The sequence below is a fragment of the Microtus pennsylvanicus genome, chromosome 6, assembly GCF_037038515.1.
Source record: "Microtus pennsylvanicus isolate mMicPen1 chromosome 6, mMicPen1.hap1, whole genome shotgun sequence".
Taxonomy (NCBI): domain Eukaryota; kingdom Metazoa; phylum Chordata; class Mammalia; order Rodentia; family Cricetidae; genus Microtus; species Microtus pennsylvanicus.
Window position 1 is genome coordinate 126,451,976 of NC_134584.1, and position 15,536 is coordinate 126,467,511.

General features: G+C 45.8%; 1 protein-coding gene across 21 annotated transcripts in view; it reads left to right on the forward strand.

Annotated features, from left to right (window-relative positions):
* Pard3 (par-3 family cell polarity regulator) overlaps nt 1-15,536 on the forward strand; it is a 509,597-nt gene that overhangs the window by 215,622 nt on the left and 278,439 nt on the right. For all 21 annotated transcript variants that reach the window (XM_075977730.1, XM_075977731.1, XM_075977732.1 and 18 more), the window contains one exon: nt 15,016-15,194. In XM_075977730.1, coding sequence (XP_075833845.1) covers nt 15,016-15,194 — 179 coding nt within the window. The remainder of the gene's footprint in view (nt 1-15,015; nt 15,195-15,536) is intronic.

Below are 15,536 nucleotides of genomic sequence, written 5' to 3' on the forward strand. Positions count from 1 at the left end.
ACCAGCGTGTGTGCCTCTGCTATAAGAGTGTGCTCACCAGCGTGTGTGCCTCTGCGTCTGGGAATTCTCTTCTCTCGTAAATGATCAGCTTGCTCTGTGGCAGCTTTCATGCCTTCAGCTATTTTAGCTTTTATAGGAGAGCAAGCAATGATGAAATGGGGAACACGCACATGAAACCAGACCCCCAGGGTTGCACACTGATTCACAGGGACTCTCAGGTCACAGGTTTGCACACTAATTCAGTGGGGCACCCAGATCTCGGGTTGCACATTGATTCCCTGGGGCACCCAGATCAGGGGGTTGCTCATTGTTTCCCTGGGGCACGCAGATCATAGGGTTGCATGCTACCCCATGGGGCACCCAGATTAGGGGGTTTCACGTTGATTCCCTGGGGCACCCAGATCACGGGTTGCACACTGATTCCCTGGGACACCCAGACCACAGGGTTGCTCACCAGTCACTGGCTATTAGCACCATTCTCATGATGCTGGTTGATTGTCTCTGGGCAAGGAATTGCAGCGTTTCTCCATTGCTTTGTTGGGTATACATAAGAGAAACAAAATTTGTATTCCTTTACTAATTATTATTATTATTACTACTACTTACATTTTATTGTTTATTAATTTACCAATCATTAATAAGTAAATTACCAGAAAACACTTGTAATATTTGACTACAGCTACAAAATTGGTGGCTTTGGCTGCATTCCTGGATCAGTCCCACCTAAAGTTTTAGATGGATGTGGTGAGAAGGTTGGTTCGGTGACAATACTGAGTGTCTCCTAGGACTGCAGTAACATTCAGTGTGGACTGAGGGCTTTCACCACACGCTTCTTCATCTAGGTAAATGCTCCCGATGTAGAGACAAGACACAATGCTCCCCGGATATGAAAGCGGGTGAGATTCGACCTTTAGCCTGCTGTGTTGCTTAGTGTTTCCAACGTGGCTTCCTCAGGGTTAACTGTCAGTTAAAGGTTCATAAAGAGAACTTCCATGCCTAGAACGTAGAACTGATTTCATCAGTAGGATTACAGGCCAGTCCCTCTGTCCCTCGGCTCTCAAAATCACAAGCTCAAAGTTTTGTGAGGTTGAATCCCAGGCCTCTGTGTTACAAAGAAGGAAACTGGGAGCAAGAGAGAATGTCCAGCCTGGGCTTGGGTTTCCCTGTTTTGCTGTTTGCTTTGCTCGCTCTGTGACCAGAGAACCTGAGGAGAGCAGCTGAAGGAACGAGTGGCCTATCCTGGGTTAGTTAGACGCATGTAGTCCGTCACAGTACAGACAGTGTGTTTGCAGGATTGAGGCAGCACCTCTCCTTGCCTCTGCGTTCAGGAAGCAGAGAGGTGAATGCCCTTGCTGCTTTCTTCTCTACGTTCCGATTTCTTTATATCCAGCCTGCCCATAGGACGGTCCCACTCACGCTTAGCGTGGATCTTTTTTCGTCAGTTAACCTAATCTAGAGGCTTGCTCGCAGATGTACCCAGAGGTGCGTCTCCAAGATGATCATAGACCTTGTCAAATGGATAATCAATATAACCATCACAAAGGGCATTCCTTTCGAATGAAGACCGAAGCATGCAAGGGGTCCTCTATGCGCCCCGAGATGCCCAGAGGCTTTAGCTAAACCACACAGTCTCCTCACCCTGGGTGATTCTTTGTGGAGTAAGTGTCAGCTCATACTTGCCATAGGGAAATAAGGAGGCATATTAGAAATCTGTACTAATGTAGATAAATTTCATAAATTCAGACAAGATTGATGACTGACCCTACTTAATTCAAAATAAAGAAAGGGAATCTAATTTTTCTATTTCTCCACACCCCGTTTGCTACAATGAAAATGGCATTATCTTTTGAATCATTTCCAATGAAATGATTTTCAATATTGTTGTCTTTGTGACATTTGGACAATTAGAATGCATTTCTTAAGCCTGCTGGAAATGCCACAATGCTTTTTCTTGTTTTCGATTTTTTTTCCTCCCAAGCGGTTCTTTCTCTGCTTGTTGCCTAGGAAACCACCATTGGGCTGAATTCTTTTTGCTTAGTTGTCAGGCTGGCAGAGTGATGGGTAAAGTTGTTTAGATTTACAGGTCTAAAAGTGCTACTTAAATATTAGAGATGTTTCATCCATATTAAAGCAGTTTATCTCCCCAATTAAAAAGCAGCGACTCCCCCACGCTCTCGACATACTAAACAGAGGATTGTATACGGCTTTGCTTGTCACTGGAACTTTGTTTTGTAGCAGAGAATGCTAACATTTGTATTATCACAGTGGGCTAGTGCTAAATATAGCGCCTTGATGAACAAAATCATATGTAAATGTTTGTTTACTTCTTTGGGGAGTCTAACTATGAACTGTGATTCCTCAAGGTGCAAATATAAACATAAAATATGTCATAAAAATTCCGTTAGATGTTGGAAAATGCAGGTTCTTCTTCCCTGTGTCTTTTAAGTAGCCCAGCTATTCCATCCTTAGACATTGAAAGTTGAGAACTGGAGCTACCTCTGATCTTGTCCTTTATGCAGTAAGAAAAGGTTGATACAGTGGAGAGGATCAAATCATAGTGTTGGCGTTACACTTTCATCTAGCTAAGTTACCTGATCTACAGAATGACCAGGCGTTCTTAAAACATTTCAGAGACGTGGCTCAACAGTGTAGTAATATTAATCACTGCCCCCTCATTGCTCTCGAACTTTGAAATAAGGTCGAACAGACTTAAATGAAATAGCCCACAACAGCCTGTATGGGGCAGCCTAGCAACCTTGCTACCCAGGGCAGAACCTGGATGACTTGCAGGAAAACACATACTTTTGGACCCACTGTGGTCATTCGCATTGGAATCTGCGTTCTTAGCTGGATCTCCAGTCCTGACCTATGGTATATGTCAGCATGATTCTGTGTCTTGGCTGCTCGCTAGAGTTGACTACGGTAATTGTGAGAACATGCCTAGACTCACCTTACACTAATTCTTTAACACTTCTGGGGAGCGCCCTCAAGCCAAGCATTTCATGAATTATGCCCACACTCTCTCTACAACTAACTATTGATGAATAAGAAAGATTGATGTTTCCCTCAGGGCATGCGCCACACAGACACACACACAGACACACACCAGGCAAGGTCCCTTTCCTTCAGTGTGGCACTCCTCCTCCTTCATACAAGTCTTCTAAGAAGCCCGTAAATTATGATAAACTAAGGGCCTTTGTTGTTTCTCAGCTTGCCTTGAAAAGGATCCTGTCTCATTCTTAATTCTTTACATGGTCCTTCTTTCTTTCTGTCAAAAATATATACAGATATTCAAGCCCCAGTTGGGCCATGAGCTGAGGAAGATCCTTTCTATCTTGTGAGTATGAGGTCTGTTCAAATGCATTCGCTGCCCTTTGGTGATGAGGCCTCTGGATGCTGAGAACTTTGGGAACAAGGCAGGGTTTCAGCCCGAGACTCTGGGATTCCTAGTCCACCCTTGTTGGGTAGGAGCTCATTTTCTTTGTGCTGATGAGTGAGATGTGGATTTAGTTCCGCCATCACATGTAGAATGACTCTTGTCAGGTGTTCTTATTCTAACACCAAATTTTCCTACCTATACGATTGGGAAAATGACTTTCGCTGTTTCCTTAGCCTTGCTTGGAAGAATTCCTTGTTGGTGTGTTAAAGTTCCTCTCACCTTAGCCACACCCGTGTCCAGCCAGTGGCAGTGGCGGCATCCCTGACAGCCTGTCGCAGATGCCTAGGCGGTACTAACATGTCCATTACTCTTCCCTAAGGAGAAGAATGACTGTGTTAGATTATCAGTGGACGCTCTCCACACATTGAAGGTAATGCGTGTAGACATGGAGCCATGTGCTTCAGGACCATGAAGCCTCGCTCACTGCTTGGAGCTGCTGACTGGTGCCAAGTGAGCTTATTACCAGCCAGTGTGTACAAGGTGCCACCGTGGGGGACTGATCTGAAACTGGACAGCGTGTGTCCCGTTTTCACCTTCAGAAGGCCTTTCCCTTCCCTGCGGTCCTTACTGCATTTAGCTTTCTGCAGCACCAATCCCAGGTGCCATGATATGTCCTGTAGCCCCCAGCAGCTAGCTGAGTGCCTAATGTATAGTGAGTCCCCAGGTTTCCCTAGTGAATACTCATTTTTAAGACAAAAATTCCCACTTGTGACCAAAATGAAGTGTAGACCTTTGGGCTGGAGTGTATTGTAGTGCATTTGCCTAAGCAGTTTGGAAGCCTGTGGTCCATCGTCAGCACCACAAACCATACAAACCCAGTAACAACAGCAGGGTGCTTAACCGTGGGGACCCCCGGAGGGGTTAGTCTCCATGAAGCACTGCAGGCACTAAATAAACCCTGGAGACTCCTGAAGAGACTAGCCTCCATGAAGCAGGGGATAAGAAGCGTGGGCGGAGTAATTCTAGAACCTGTTGAAGACAGAGGCTCCCAAGTATGTCCACCAATAGAAAATCAGCTAGTGAAAGTCGTGGGCCCAGTCCCTATGTGAGCAAACATGTTACACTTGCCTATGGCAGGTTAGAGGTTAGAATAATAAAGCAACGGAAAACAAATGCTTCTCAAAAGTTAACCAGACAGTGAGTGACGCCTAGAAACCCTTAATAAGATAATCGAAGACAAATGCCCAAGGACAGCATTGAGCCTTTACAGAGAATCTCCATCAGTCAATAGTCAATGGCAATTTTTGAGAGACAAATTCCTCGTCAGACATAATTGATAGCTTTCAAAACTGATTCCGTGATTGCTGAACTGAACTGGTGAAGGGGTGGGAGAAGAGAGATCTGATTCAGAGAGAGCACACAGTTCTTACGGGTGTCAGCTCTGACCCGCGGTGTGCAGTGTGTGTCTCAGGCACTCCTGAAGGGCACTCGGCTATGCGTGAAGGATAGTAGTAAAGACAATAAAATGGAAGACTACATCGCTGGGATTCTATCTATTATTGGCAGTGTTTGAACTAGCAGTTCATTCTTTTCTCAACAGTAACAACAACAAAAAAAATCCTTCCCCTTGGGCTATCTAGTATGGATCACTGTTTCTCTTTGATAAAGAGATTGACCTTCCTGTAATTGAGACGTAGATGTAAAAAGGGAGAGATAGCTGGAAGCCACATTTATTCAGCAGTTTCATTTATAGGCCATTTTTGCAAACATTTCCAAGTACCATTTTCTGTGCTGGAGGAAGAATTTAATAATGAAGGTGAGCTCTAACCGGCGAAGTTCATATGAGCACAGCTTCCATTCAGCTGTGGGCACCTCCTAGAGCGGGTGGGCTCAGGAACACTTGTGGCATTTGGTACCTTCAGCTGCCGGTGGACATGAGGCATAGAAGCGCTCAGATCTGTCTGTGCAACACACACACACACACACACACCACCCCCCTCACACACACCCCTACCCCCACCTACCCAACCACATCCCTCACCTAGGAAGGAATAAAGAGACCGTCTATTAGGGAGCCAGTGCAGATGACTGTGGCCCAGGACCACATATTTAGGTTGCTCCAAATTCTGCGCTCAGACATGGTGTCACTTTCATGAGTGTTTTTTGGTTTTTTTTTTGTTTTTTTTTTTTTAGTAACAGAACAAAGAAAATTCTATGTCAAGGTACTTTTCAAATACATTGCTGGAAGTCCAGGTGGGCAGCTTACAGCCAAGCGGGAAATCTCAGCATTTGGCCTCCGATACTGTTTGAGGATATTCTTAGCCTTTGGATTGTTAGAAGCTAGTGCTCTGTTAATACATTTCAATGACTTACCTAATAGTCCAAGGACATTAGGTCACAAGAGGTGGGCGGTAAGTACTTCTTTGGTGGCTAAGATAGCCTAGGGTAATTCAACCCTGGACCTGCAACCATCTTGCTTGCCATATCAATGTTCTGATCAGTTAATTCTTGTAGAAGGTTGACTATTGGAAGGACTTTTTTCTCCTGGGAACTTCAGCTCCGAGATTCTAGAATGTAAAGATCAGGCTTTGTTCTAATGTTGCTGGGATCCAACCAGACGGAGAATTCTGAGCCACTGCTGCATTTGATTGGCGGTTTCTGAGCCACTGCTGCATTTGATTGGCGGTTTACGAAGGCATCACACAAGCGTTCCAAAGGCTAGAAACAGGCTTGGAGTACTGTAGTAAGTTCAGCCAAACAAAAGCCCTGGACCTTTCCTCGCTTGCTCCTTTCTGAGCTTTGGGACTGTCTTCCTGTAGAGCTCCAAGGTGCAACTGCCAGTCTGGGTGACTGAGCACTGGGGCCATGACAAGTGACATGGGAAATAGATTGGAAGGATGCCTGAAGTCTTCCCAGGCCCCGGCTTGGTGCATGGCCATTGGAGGGTAGGTTTTCTAACATTGCACATCCTGATAACTTGGCTTTTTCCACCATGAACTGTCTTCAGGAGCCGTGCACTGGCCCTGGAGATGGAAGAAGTGGTTGCCCTTTGTGTTAAGAGTAATTGTGCTGTTTGTCTAGCAAGTTCTGTAAGAAACCCTGTGACTGTAGCTATTTTTAGGTTTGATTAAATATCGTGCCAGCTCGTGCTTGGCTTTTTCGGAACAAGTTTGTTCATGGCCTCAAGTGGTTAAATAATAGATGAACCGGGTGAAAAACTAGAGAAGCTGCGATCGGCACGGTGAGGAGGAGGCGGCTGGAAGTCTCACTGAACACTTGCATCTCCTGTTTTAGCATTTGCTCGAGTTCCTTAGTAGACTCACCCTTTCTTCGCCTTATTTAAGAAGCACGCTACCTAGGAAAACAGATCAATATTTATAGTGCACGAGCACCACAGAGGATCTAGAGTCACGTGACGATGGTTTATTGCCGCTTTAGCTTCTTCTTCAAAGCCGCGATGACATCAAACGGCCTGCACAGCTGTCCTGGGCTCAGCACCACCCCACATCCCTCTGAGCTTCAGCCAGCAGCTTCATTATTAAAGATGCCTATCTTTGAATCTTCTTTTTAATGTTCCAGAGGCCAGACTTTGAACATCTATATATTAAATAAATCAGAAGATCACTTGGTTGGAAAGTTTTATTGTCGTATTTTTAAATAGTTCCATTTTCCTAAAATTAGGGCTGAGGAATTTCAGCCGATAAGAAGCACCCATTATTGCTAATTATTGTAATGGACATAAAGTACACCAGATTGTTAGCGAGGCTGCAATGGACCACTGGTCCAGGATCACTCTGTAAGTTGCGGAAGTCTTGTAATGGTTAGATTTTAGAATCACCTTGCAAGAGAGTGTCAGGGAGGGGTTGTGCTGATCACTTGGCCCGTGCGAATGACTGTGGGGCCTTGTCTTGATTAAGATAGTTCAGTAGGACTATCTTACTTATCTAGCCCTTACTGTGGGTAGGAGCATCTACAAGGGAGGGGTCCAGACTCTAAGAGTGGAGATCTTGAGCTGAGCATGTCTGCTGATCCAATGCTCCATGTTCCAGACTGGATATGGTGTGATCAGCTGCCACTTTGACGTCCCCACAGAGATGGACTGGAAACTAGAATTAGGAGTCACATAGTTCCTCTCCTAAGTGCCTTTGTAAGGGTATTTTATCAACAGGAAATGAATTAAGGAAAGATATTGCATTTATATTTTATTCCTCGATGGTATTCTGTATGTGATGCTAAGCCCTGTTGCTGTGAGGAGAGAGATGGCAAGACTCTCGGCAGTAGTGCCTAACCACAGTCTAGATATTTAATATCATCGCCTTCTTAAGTACTGGTCCACTTCTCTCAGATGCCCTCCTTCTCCGTGTGGGTACCTTTGTGGCGTCCTCACAGCTTCTGTTACATGCGGGCTGTAGTGCCTGTCATATTGCAACACTGGTGGGAGGGAGGCTTTCGTACTTTCTCTGACATGATGCTAGAGGTCATCGGTTCTGTTAGGACGGGGTTTGATGGAGGATTGCTCCTCAAGGGACCTTTTCAGCCATCATTGTGGGCTCTGTTTTTGTACCTGTTGGCAACTAAAGCCCTGAAAGAGGAACTAATTCCAGGGTCTCAGGACCAGGCCCATGGCTCTGGCTCACAGGTTCTTTTGAGTCATTTCAGGGGATCCAGAGAATAAGACACTTTCATTATTATTAAGGTGAATCCACTGGGCTGGGTGGGGTATAGTGGTACTAGGGCTCAGCCACCACGTGTGAGGCCCTGACCTCCGACCCCAGCCCCAAGGACACGAGGAACCCTCACTGTATCGCTGACTTGCTTCACACCTGTGTGGGTAGGGGCAGTCCGAAGGTAACACGCTGGCTGCCAGACGTCGGCATGCTTTGTCTACCCCATACATACTCAGTTGAAAATGCCCTGCTTGTAACTCACACTGCTTGTCCCTTGATGAGCCAGGGAAAGCGATTACTTCAACCTGTCTTCAAGTACACAGCTTTTAAAATAGCAGAGTGGGAATCAGGCATAAAACATCAAAGCTGTCTCAAAAAAACCTGCTAGGCAATGGCTTGAATTGGGAACCTTTTAGATTTCATTCATTCATTTTGTGTGTGTGTGTGTGTGTGTGTGGTGCTCATGTATGTGTGTACATATGTGCGTGTGTGCAGGCCAGAGGATGATGTTGGGTGTTGTCCACCTTAGTTTAGACAGCTTCTCTCGCTGGACCTGCAGCTCACACTTCTGGCTAGGCTGGCTGGTCAGGGAGCCACAGGGATCTCTTTCTCTCTGCTCTCCCTGCGTCAGGGTGCTCATGCCTGCACAGCGAGCCCTTTGCTCCCCTCTTCATCTGACCAGCCGGGCAGCGTTCTCTTTAGTTTGAGAAAGGGCAGAAGGCCTGTAAATATTCAGAATCTGGTATCTGATGGTTTCCAGCAAGCGGATGACAGGAGCCTATCACGCAAGGGCAACAACTGACAGTATTTGTTGCCAAAGATGAAATCCAACCTCGCAGTGAAAAGCGGGTTTTGGAAGCTCACATCCACCGTGAGCATGACTGACGTCTTCCCAACCCATAACTTGCTCCTGTTGACAACTTCCCACCCCATCACACGTTCCCAAGGAGATCAGCGGAGACGTTAACATATGTGATTTTTCTGATAGGAGAGAAAATGTGTCAACATTAAGAAGATTGGCATAGCTCAATAACTAATATTTTCCAGATGACTAATGCTGCAGCATTTTTCATAAGTAGATATGGTCCATTAAAAGTGTGAGATAGGCAAGCAGACTTTAGTGTAGTGGAAACGTTCACACCCATGTTGCCTCTGATCTTTGAGAAACCGCTGTTCGTCAAGTACGGACGAGGACTCTCCACAATTATCTCAGAAGGCAATTAGAATGTGATCTCGCTCGCTCCGGCTCCACGTTGGTAATGCCGTGTTGCTGGACTTTCCCATTTTGCAGCACAGTGCCTGCAGAAGCCGATATGGGATCCAGGTGTCTTCTATTGTGTGAAACACTCGGCAGTGGCTGTCTTCTCTGTTTCTCTGCTTTTCTTTCTATAAAGTCATTGTCAGAAACTCATATTGGTTCTGGAACCTGTAGTGGGTTTATTATTGTTACTTAATAATGCAAACAGCAAAGATTCAGCACTTTTTCATTCTCGCTTATTAAATGGTAACCACCTTCATCCATGAGCTGCACAAACCACAGCTATTTGAGGCACTCACTTTTTGCTGTTATTGTTTTGTTATACTGCAAAGCCCCGGCTTGGGCTTGGGACTCACTGTGCAGACAAGGCTGGCCTCAAACGCACAGAGCCTGCCTTGGATGAATTGGGTTCACTGCATGCGTCACCACAGTGGGCTCTCACCTTTTAGGCTTGGTTAGGTCCTGAGGTGAGTGTTTGGGAACCACACAAGCCTCAGCTTGTTCTTCAGTACCATTCTTTATCACCAAACCATCTATGCATGTCCCCGCCACAAACCAAACAGGCCTTTTCTTCTCTGTGTTGCCAGTTTTGCAATGTAGCTGTGTGTTGTTACAATCTGCATTTGTAGTTAGTGTACTGTTCGTCTACTCCCCGATGGGAAAAGAGGCTATTAGTGGAGTATGTCCTATTCGGGATGTCTGATTCTGCTTTGAGGACAGCATTCTTCTCTTTAATAATTGATACCAACATTTATAGTCATAGGTAGATAGACATAGAATGCCTTTTCTGATACATTAGTGGATAATAACTTAATGATTTGTCTGGTCAGTGATCCCTGCTCAGGAGCTTGAACCTTTGTCTAGGATATTGATTTGTGACCGCAGCTGGCTGTTCCTGCGTTCTTGAGCCCAGCTTATCTGTGACGTAACTCAATTGCTTCTCCATTGTGACTGGCTCAGGGCCCATATTAAGAGTAAAATCATTCAGAACCTAAAGGAAGTCATTGGTTCTAATAGTCTATGCCTCAACCTTTGTGTTTGTGTAAGCTGCATAAAAATGCCTTTCATGTAGTTATAGAACCAAGAAAAAAATAAACCACTACACCTCTATGTGGGCATCATTGTCGTGAGAGAAAAACAGCTCCTGCCAGATCTGAATTTCTATGAGTCTGAATGCAGAGCTGCACTGGGATCTCTGTGTTCATAGTTACCATGTCTATTCACGGAGTACAGTGTGATCCTGCCCTGTGAGTATGATGTGTAGTGATGTATGTAGTTACCGTGTCTATTCATGTAGTACAGTGTGATCCTGCCCCGTGTGTACAATGTGTGGTGATGTATGTAGTTACTGTGTATGTTCACGGAGTACAGTGTGATCCTGCCCCGTGTGTACAATGTGTGGTGATGTATGTAGTTACTGTGTCTGTTCACAGAGTACAGTGTGATCCTGCCCCGTGTGTACAATGTACAGTGATGTATGTAGTTACTGTGTATGTTCACGTAGTACAGTGTGATCCTGCCCCGTGTGTACAATGTGTGGTGATGTATGTAGTTACTGTGTCTGTTCATGGAGTACAGTGTGATCCTGCCCCGTGTGTACAATGTGTGGTGATGTATGTAGTTACTGTGTATGTTCACGGAGTACAGTGTGATCCTGCCCCGTGTGTACAATGTGTGGTGATGTATGTAGTTACTGTGTATGTTCACGTAGTACAGTGTGATCCTGCCCCGTGTGTACAATGTGTGGTGATGTATGTAGTTACTGTGTCTGTTCATGGAGTACAGTGTGATCCTGCCCCGTGTGTACAATGTGTGGTGATGTATGTAGTTACTGTGTATGTTCACGTAGTACAGTGTGATCCTGCCCCGTGTGTACAATGTGTGGTGATGTATGTAGTTACCGTGTATGTTCACAGAGTACAGTGTGATCCTGCCCCGTGTGTACAATGTGTGGTGATGTATGTAGTTACTGTGTATGTTCACGGAGTACAGTGTGATCCTGCCCCGTGTGTACAATGTGTGGTGATGTATGTAGTTACTGTGTCTGTTCACAGAGTACAGTGTGATCCTGCCCCGTGTGTACAATGTACAGTGATGTATGTAGTTACTGTGTCTGTTCACAGAGTACAGTGTGATCCTGCCCCGTGTGTACAATGTGTGGTGATGTATGTAGTTACTGTGTATGTTCACGTAGTACAGTGTGATCCTGCCCCGTGTGTACAATGTGTGGTGATGTATGTAGTTACTGTGTATGTTCACAGAGTACAGTGTGATCCTGCCCCGTATGTACAATGTGTGGTGATGTATGTAGTTACTGTGTCTGTTCACAGAGTACAGTGTGATCCTGCCCCGTGTGTACAATGTGTGGTGATGTATGTAGTTACTGTGTCTGTTCATGGAGTACAGTGTGATCCTGCCCCGTGTGTACAATGTGTGGTGATGTATGTAGTTACTGTGTCTGTTCACATAGTACAGTGTGATCCTGCCCCGTGTGTACAATGTGTGGTGATGTATGTAGTTACTGTGTATGTTCACAGAGTACAGTGTGATCCTGCCCCGTGTGTACAATGTGTGGTGATGTATGTAGTTACTGTGTATGTTCACGTAGTACAGTGTGATCCTGCCCCGTGTGTACAATGTGTGGTGATGTATGTAGTTACTGTGTATGTTCACGGAGTACAGTGTGATCCTGCCCCGTGTGTACAATGTGTGGTGATGTATGTAGTTACTGTGTATGTTCACGTAGTACAGTGTGATCCTGCCCCGTGTGTACAATGTGTGGTGATGTATGTAGTTACTGTGTATGTTCACGTAGTACAGTGTGATCCTGCCCCGTGTGTACAATGTGTGGTGATGTATGTAGTTACTGTGTATGTTCACAGAGTACAGTGTGATCCTGCCCCGTATGTACAATGTGTGGTGATGTATGTAGTTACTGTGTCTGTTCACATAGTACAGTGTGATCCTGCCCCGTGTGTACAATGTGTGGTGATGTATGTAGTTACTGTGTATGTTCACGGAGTACAGTGTGATCCTGCCCCGTGTGTACAATGTGTGGTGATGTATGTAGTTACTGTGTATGTTCACGTAGTACAGTGTGATCCTGCCCCGTGTGTACAATGTGTGGTGATGTATGTAGTTACTGTGTATGTTCACGGAGTACAGTGTGATCCTGCCCCGTGTGTACAATGTGTGGTGATGTATGTAGTTACTGTGTATGTTCACGGAGTACAGTGTGATCCTGCCCCGTGTGTACAATGTGTGGTGATGTATGTAGTTACTGTGTCTGTTCACAGAGTACAGTGTGATCCTGCCCCGTGTGTACAATGTGTGGTGATGTATGTAGTTACTGTGTATGTTCACGGAGTACAGTGTGATCCTGCCCCGTGTGTACAATGTGTGGTGATGTATGTAGTTACTGTGTATGTTCACGTAGTACAGTGTGATCCTGCCCCGTGTGTACAATGTACAGTGATGTATGTAGTTACTGTGTCTGTTCACAGAGTACAGTGTGATCCTGCCCCGTGTGTACAATGTACAGTGATGTATGTAGTTACTGTGTCTGTTCACAGAGTACAGTGTGATCCTGCCCCGTATGTACAATGTCTGGTGATGTATGTAGTTACTGTGTCTGTTCACAGAGTACAGTGTGATCCTGCCCCGTGTGTACAATGTGTGGTGATGTATGTAGTTACTGTGTATGTTCACAGAGTACCGTGTGATCCTGCCCCGTGTGTACAATGTGTGGTGATGTATGTAGTTACTGTGTATGTTCACAGAGTACAGTGTGATCCTGCCCTATATGATGTGTAGTGATATTTGTGCACACACACAGTGCACCTAGCATCTCCCTCCTCTCACACATTCTTCACTTATTTGTCTTGGAAGTGTTTGAGATCCTTTGCTTTCACTGTTTTTAAACGCACAACAGTGACCACACTGCCCTATCTGGTTCCAGAGCATGCTCCACCATCTGATTGGCTTTGTGCCCCTTGCTCTTCTAGCCCGCAGCATGCATTTCTACAAGAGCAGTTTTGCTGGCTTCTACCTGTGAGCGGGCTGGGGTGCTTTTCTCCCGTGGTGTCTGGTGACCTTCAATCACCGTAACATTGGAGGCTCCCGTTTGAGGTCAGCCAAGGCTGCTTCTGTGTTGTGTTCACCCAGCTCTTGTGGCCACTCAGAGCCTTTGAAACCTGAGCTTTTCACCTTGTTGTATGGTTTTGCTGAGACTCCCTAGTGAATTCACTGCTAACTTCCTCATTTAGTTCTGTAATTTTCTGACTGGCCTGGTTATTGTTGTTACTCAAATTCACCTTGTTGAACGGAACAGTGCACACACACACACACACACACACACACACACACACACACACGAGGATGCCAGATGGCGTCCCACGGGATGCTCATTCAAAGGTAGCACAAAGATGATGCCCAGAGTGGCTTTATGGTGACTCCTTGGTATCCGTTTCCCTAAAATGCAAACATGGCTCTGACAGCCGCCCAGGAGGGCTGCTATCTGTGCGTCCCAGCATCACCCTGTGCTTCTTCATCTGCTTGGCAGAAAACTTCCCCCTCCGACCCTCTCTTTCCAGAGACAGCTTTATTTACAGATGCAGCTGTGTAGACCGAACAGATGCGCACGGTGTTGGACGCATCCACCGTAGCCTCCGAGTACCTTAATGTGCCAGTGTCGCTTCAAGGGAAAGAGATGAAAAAGCACATTCCCCGTGGGAGTTCGAGTTCTCTACTTCTCTCTCCCCATGTCTCCCATCATTCCCTGTCTGGTCTGAGCCCGAATCTCTGTCTGCCTGAATGCGCTCTTGTGTTGCCCGGCCCTGTGTTTGCGCCTCCCTAACAAAGGACTTTGCTCCTTTTATTGAGCAGCACAGAAAACATCACATGAGGCGCAGAATGAAGGACACTTTGCAGAATTTTTAGTAGGGATTTACAAGGATTAAGTCACCGACTCCAGCAGACCCAGATAACCAAACAAATGCTATCTGCATGTTGTCTTCAACGTTTATGGTGGATATTCATTTTATAATGTTGCTTCCAGCATATTTGCTGTTTCCAGCATCTATTACCATAACATACATACATGTGCACGTTACTCATGGGTTGGAAAAATGGACGAGTGTATAATTTAAGATTACAGCTGTGCATTAGTTTAGGGTATAAAGGTTGATTACATGGGAAAGGCAAGGCCTGGAAGGTTGGTTGTTCTTTTACCATCAGGTTAGGCAGACAGGCGGAGTACACAGGAGGACAGTAGTCTCAAGTCTTAAGTGACCTCACCGTGGATTATTAACTTTGGCTGTGAGGTCCAGTAAGGGAGATTTTCGTTGTACTGCTGTTCCACAAGGGGTGCTTTCCCTTCGTTCCAGATTAGGAGGCTAACATGGTGCTCACGCCCAGGCAGACATGGTGGCTAGCAAGATGGCTCAACTTGCCTCCAAGCCCAGAGATCTGAATTCCATCTTAGGACCCCACATAGTAGCAGAAAGAGGCTCACCTTGTCCAAGTTGTTTCAGCTTGCCATGGCACATACACACCCACATACGTACACAGACACAGTAAATATATGTGATCAAACCTTAGATTACAAGAGTAAAAAAAGTGTTAGTCTTCGGTCGCTAGTTTTTGGATGAAATGCGTCTTTCCTAGTGTGGTGTTCATTTCTGCTAAGCCCAGTCCTCTCTTTGTGTGTCTAGATATGCCTCTTCATGTCCGCCGGAGCAGCGACCCAGCTTTAAGTGGCCTGTCCACTTCCATCAGTGACAATAACTTTTCATCAGAGGAGCCCTCCAGGAAAAACCCCACCCGATGGTCCACGACAGCTGGCTTTCTCAAGCAGAACACCACTGGAAGTCCCAAAACCTGTGACAGGAAGGTAACCACCCCCCCCCCCCCCGTTGTCTCTGCATCCTTTGCAGCTTCTGTCCTTTGGTGTCAGTCAGGTGAACTCAGGCGTTCCTTGGGCCTGTGTGGCCCCGTGTGAGGGTTTGTGATTTTCTCAGCCGTATGTGTGGAGACTAATGGGCAGTTTGAATTTTCTGATGAAGTCCAGTGCTATATATGGAGTATGGGGGTCTATATTTTGAGGATATATCTGTGTGATTCAAAAGGCAGCACCCCCTTTTTCCTTCCCCTTTCTCATGCCTATGCCCCTCCCCCTTCTTTTTTTCTATCTCGGTCCCAGGGATGGAAATCAAGGCCTTAAACATACCAGGCA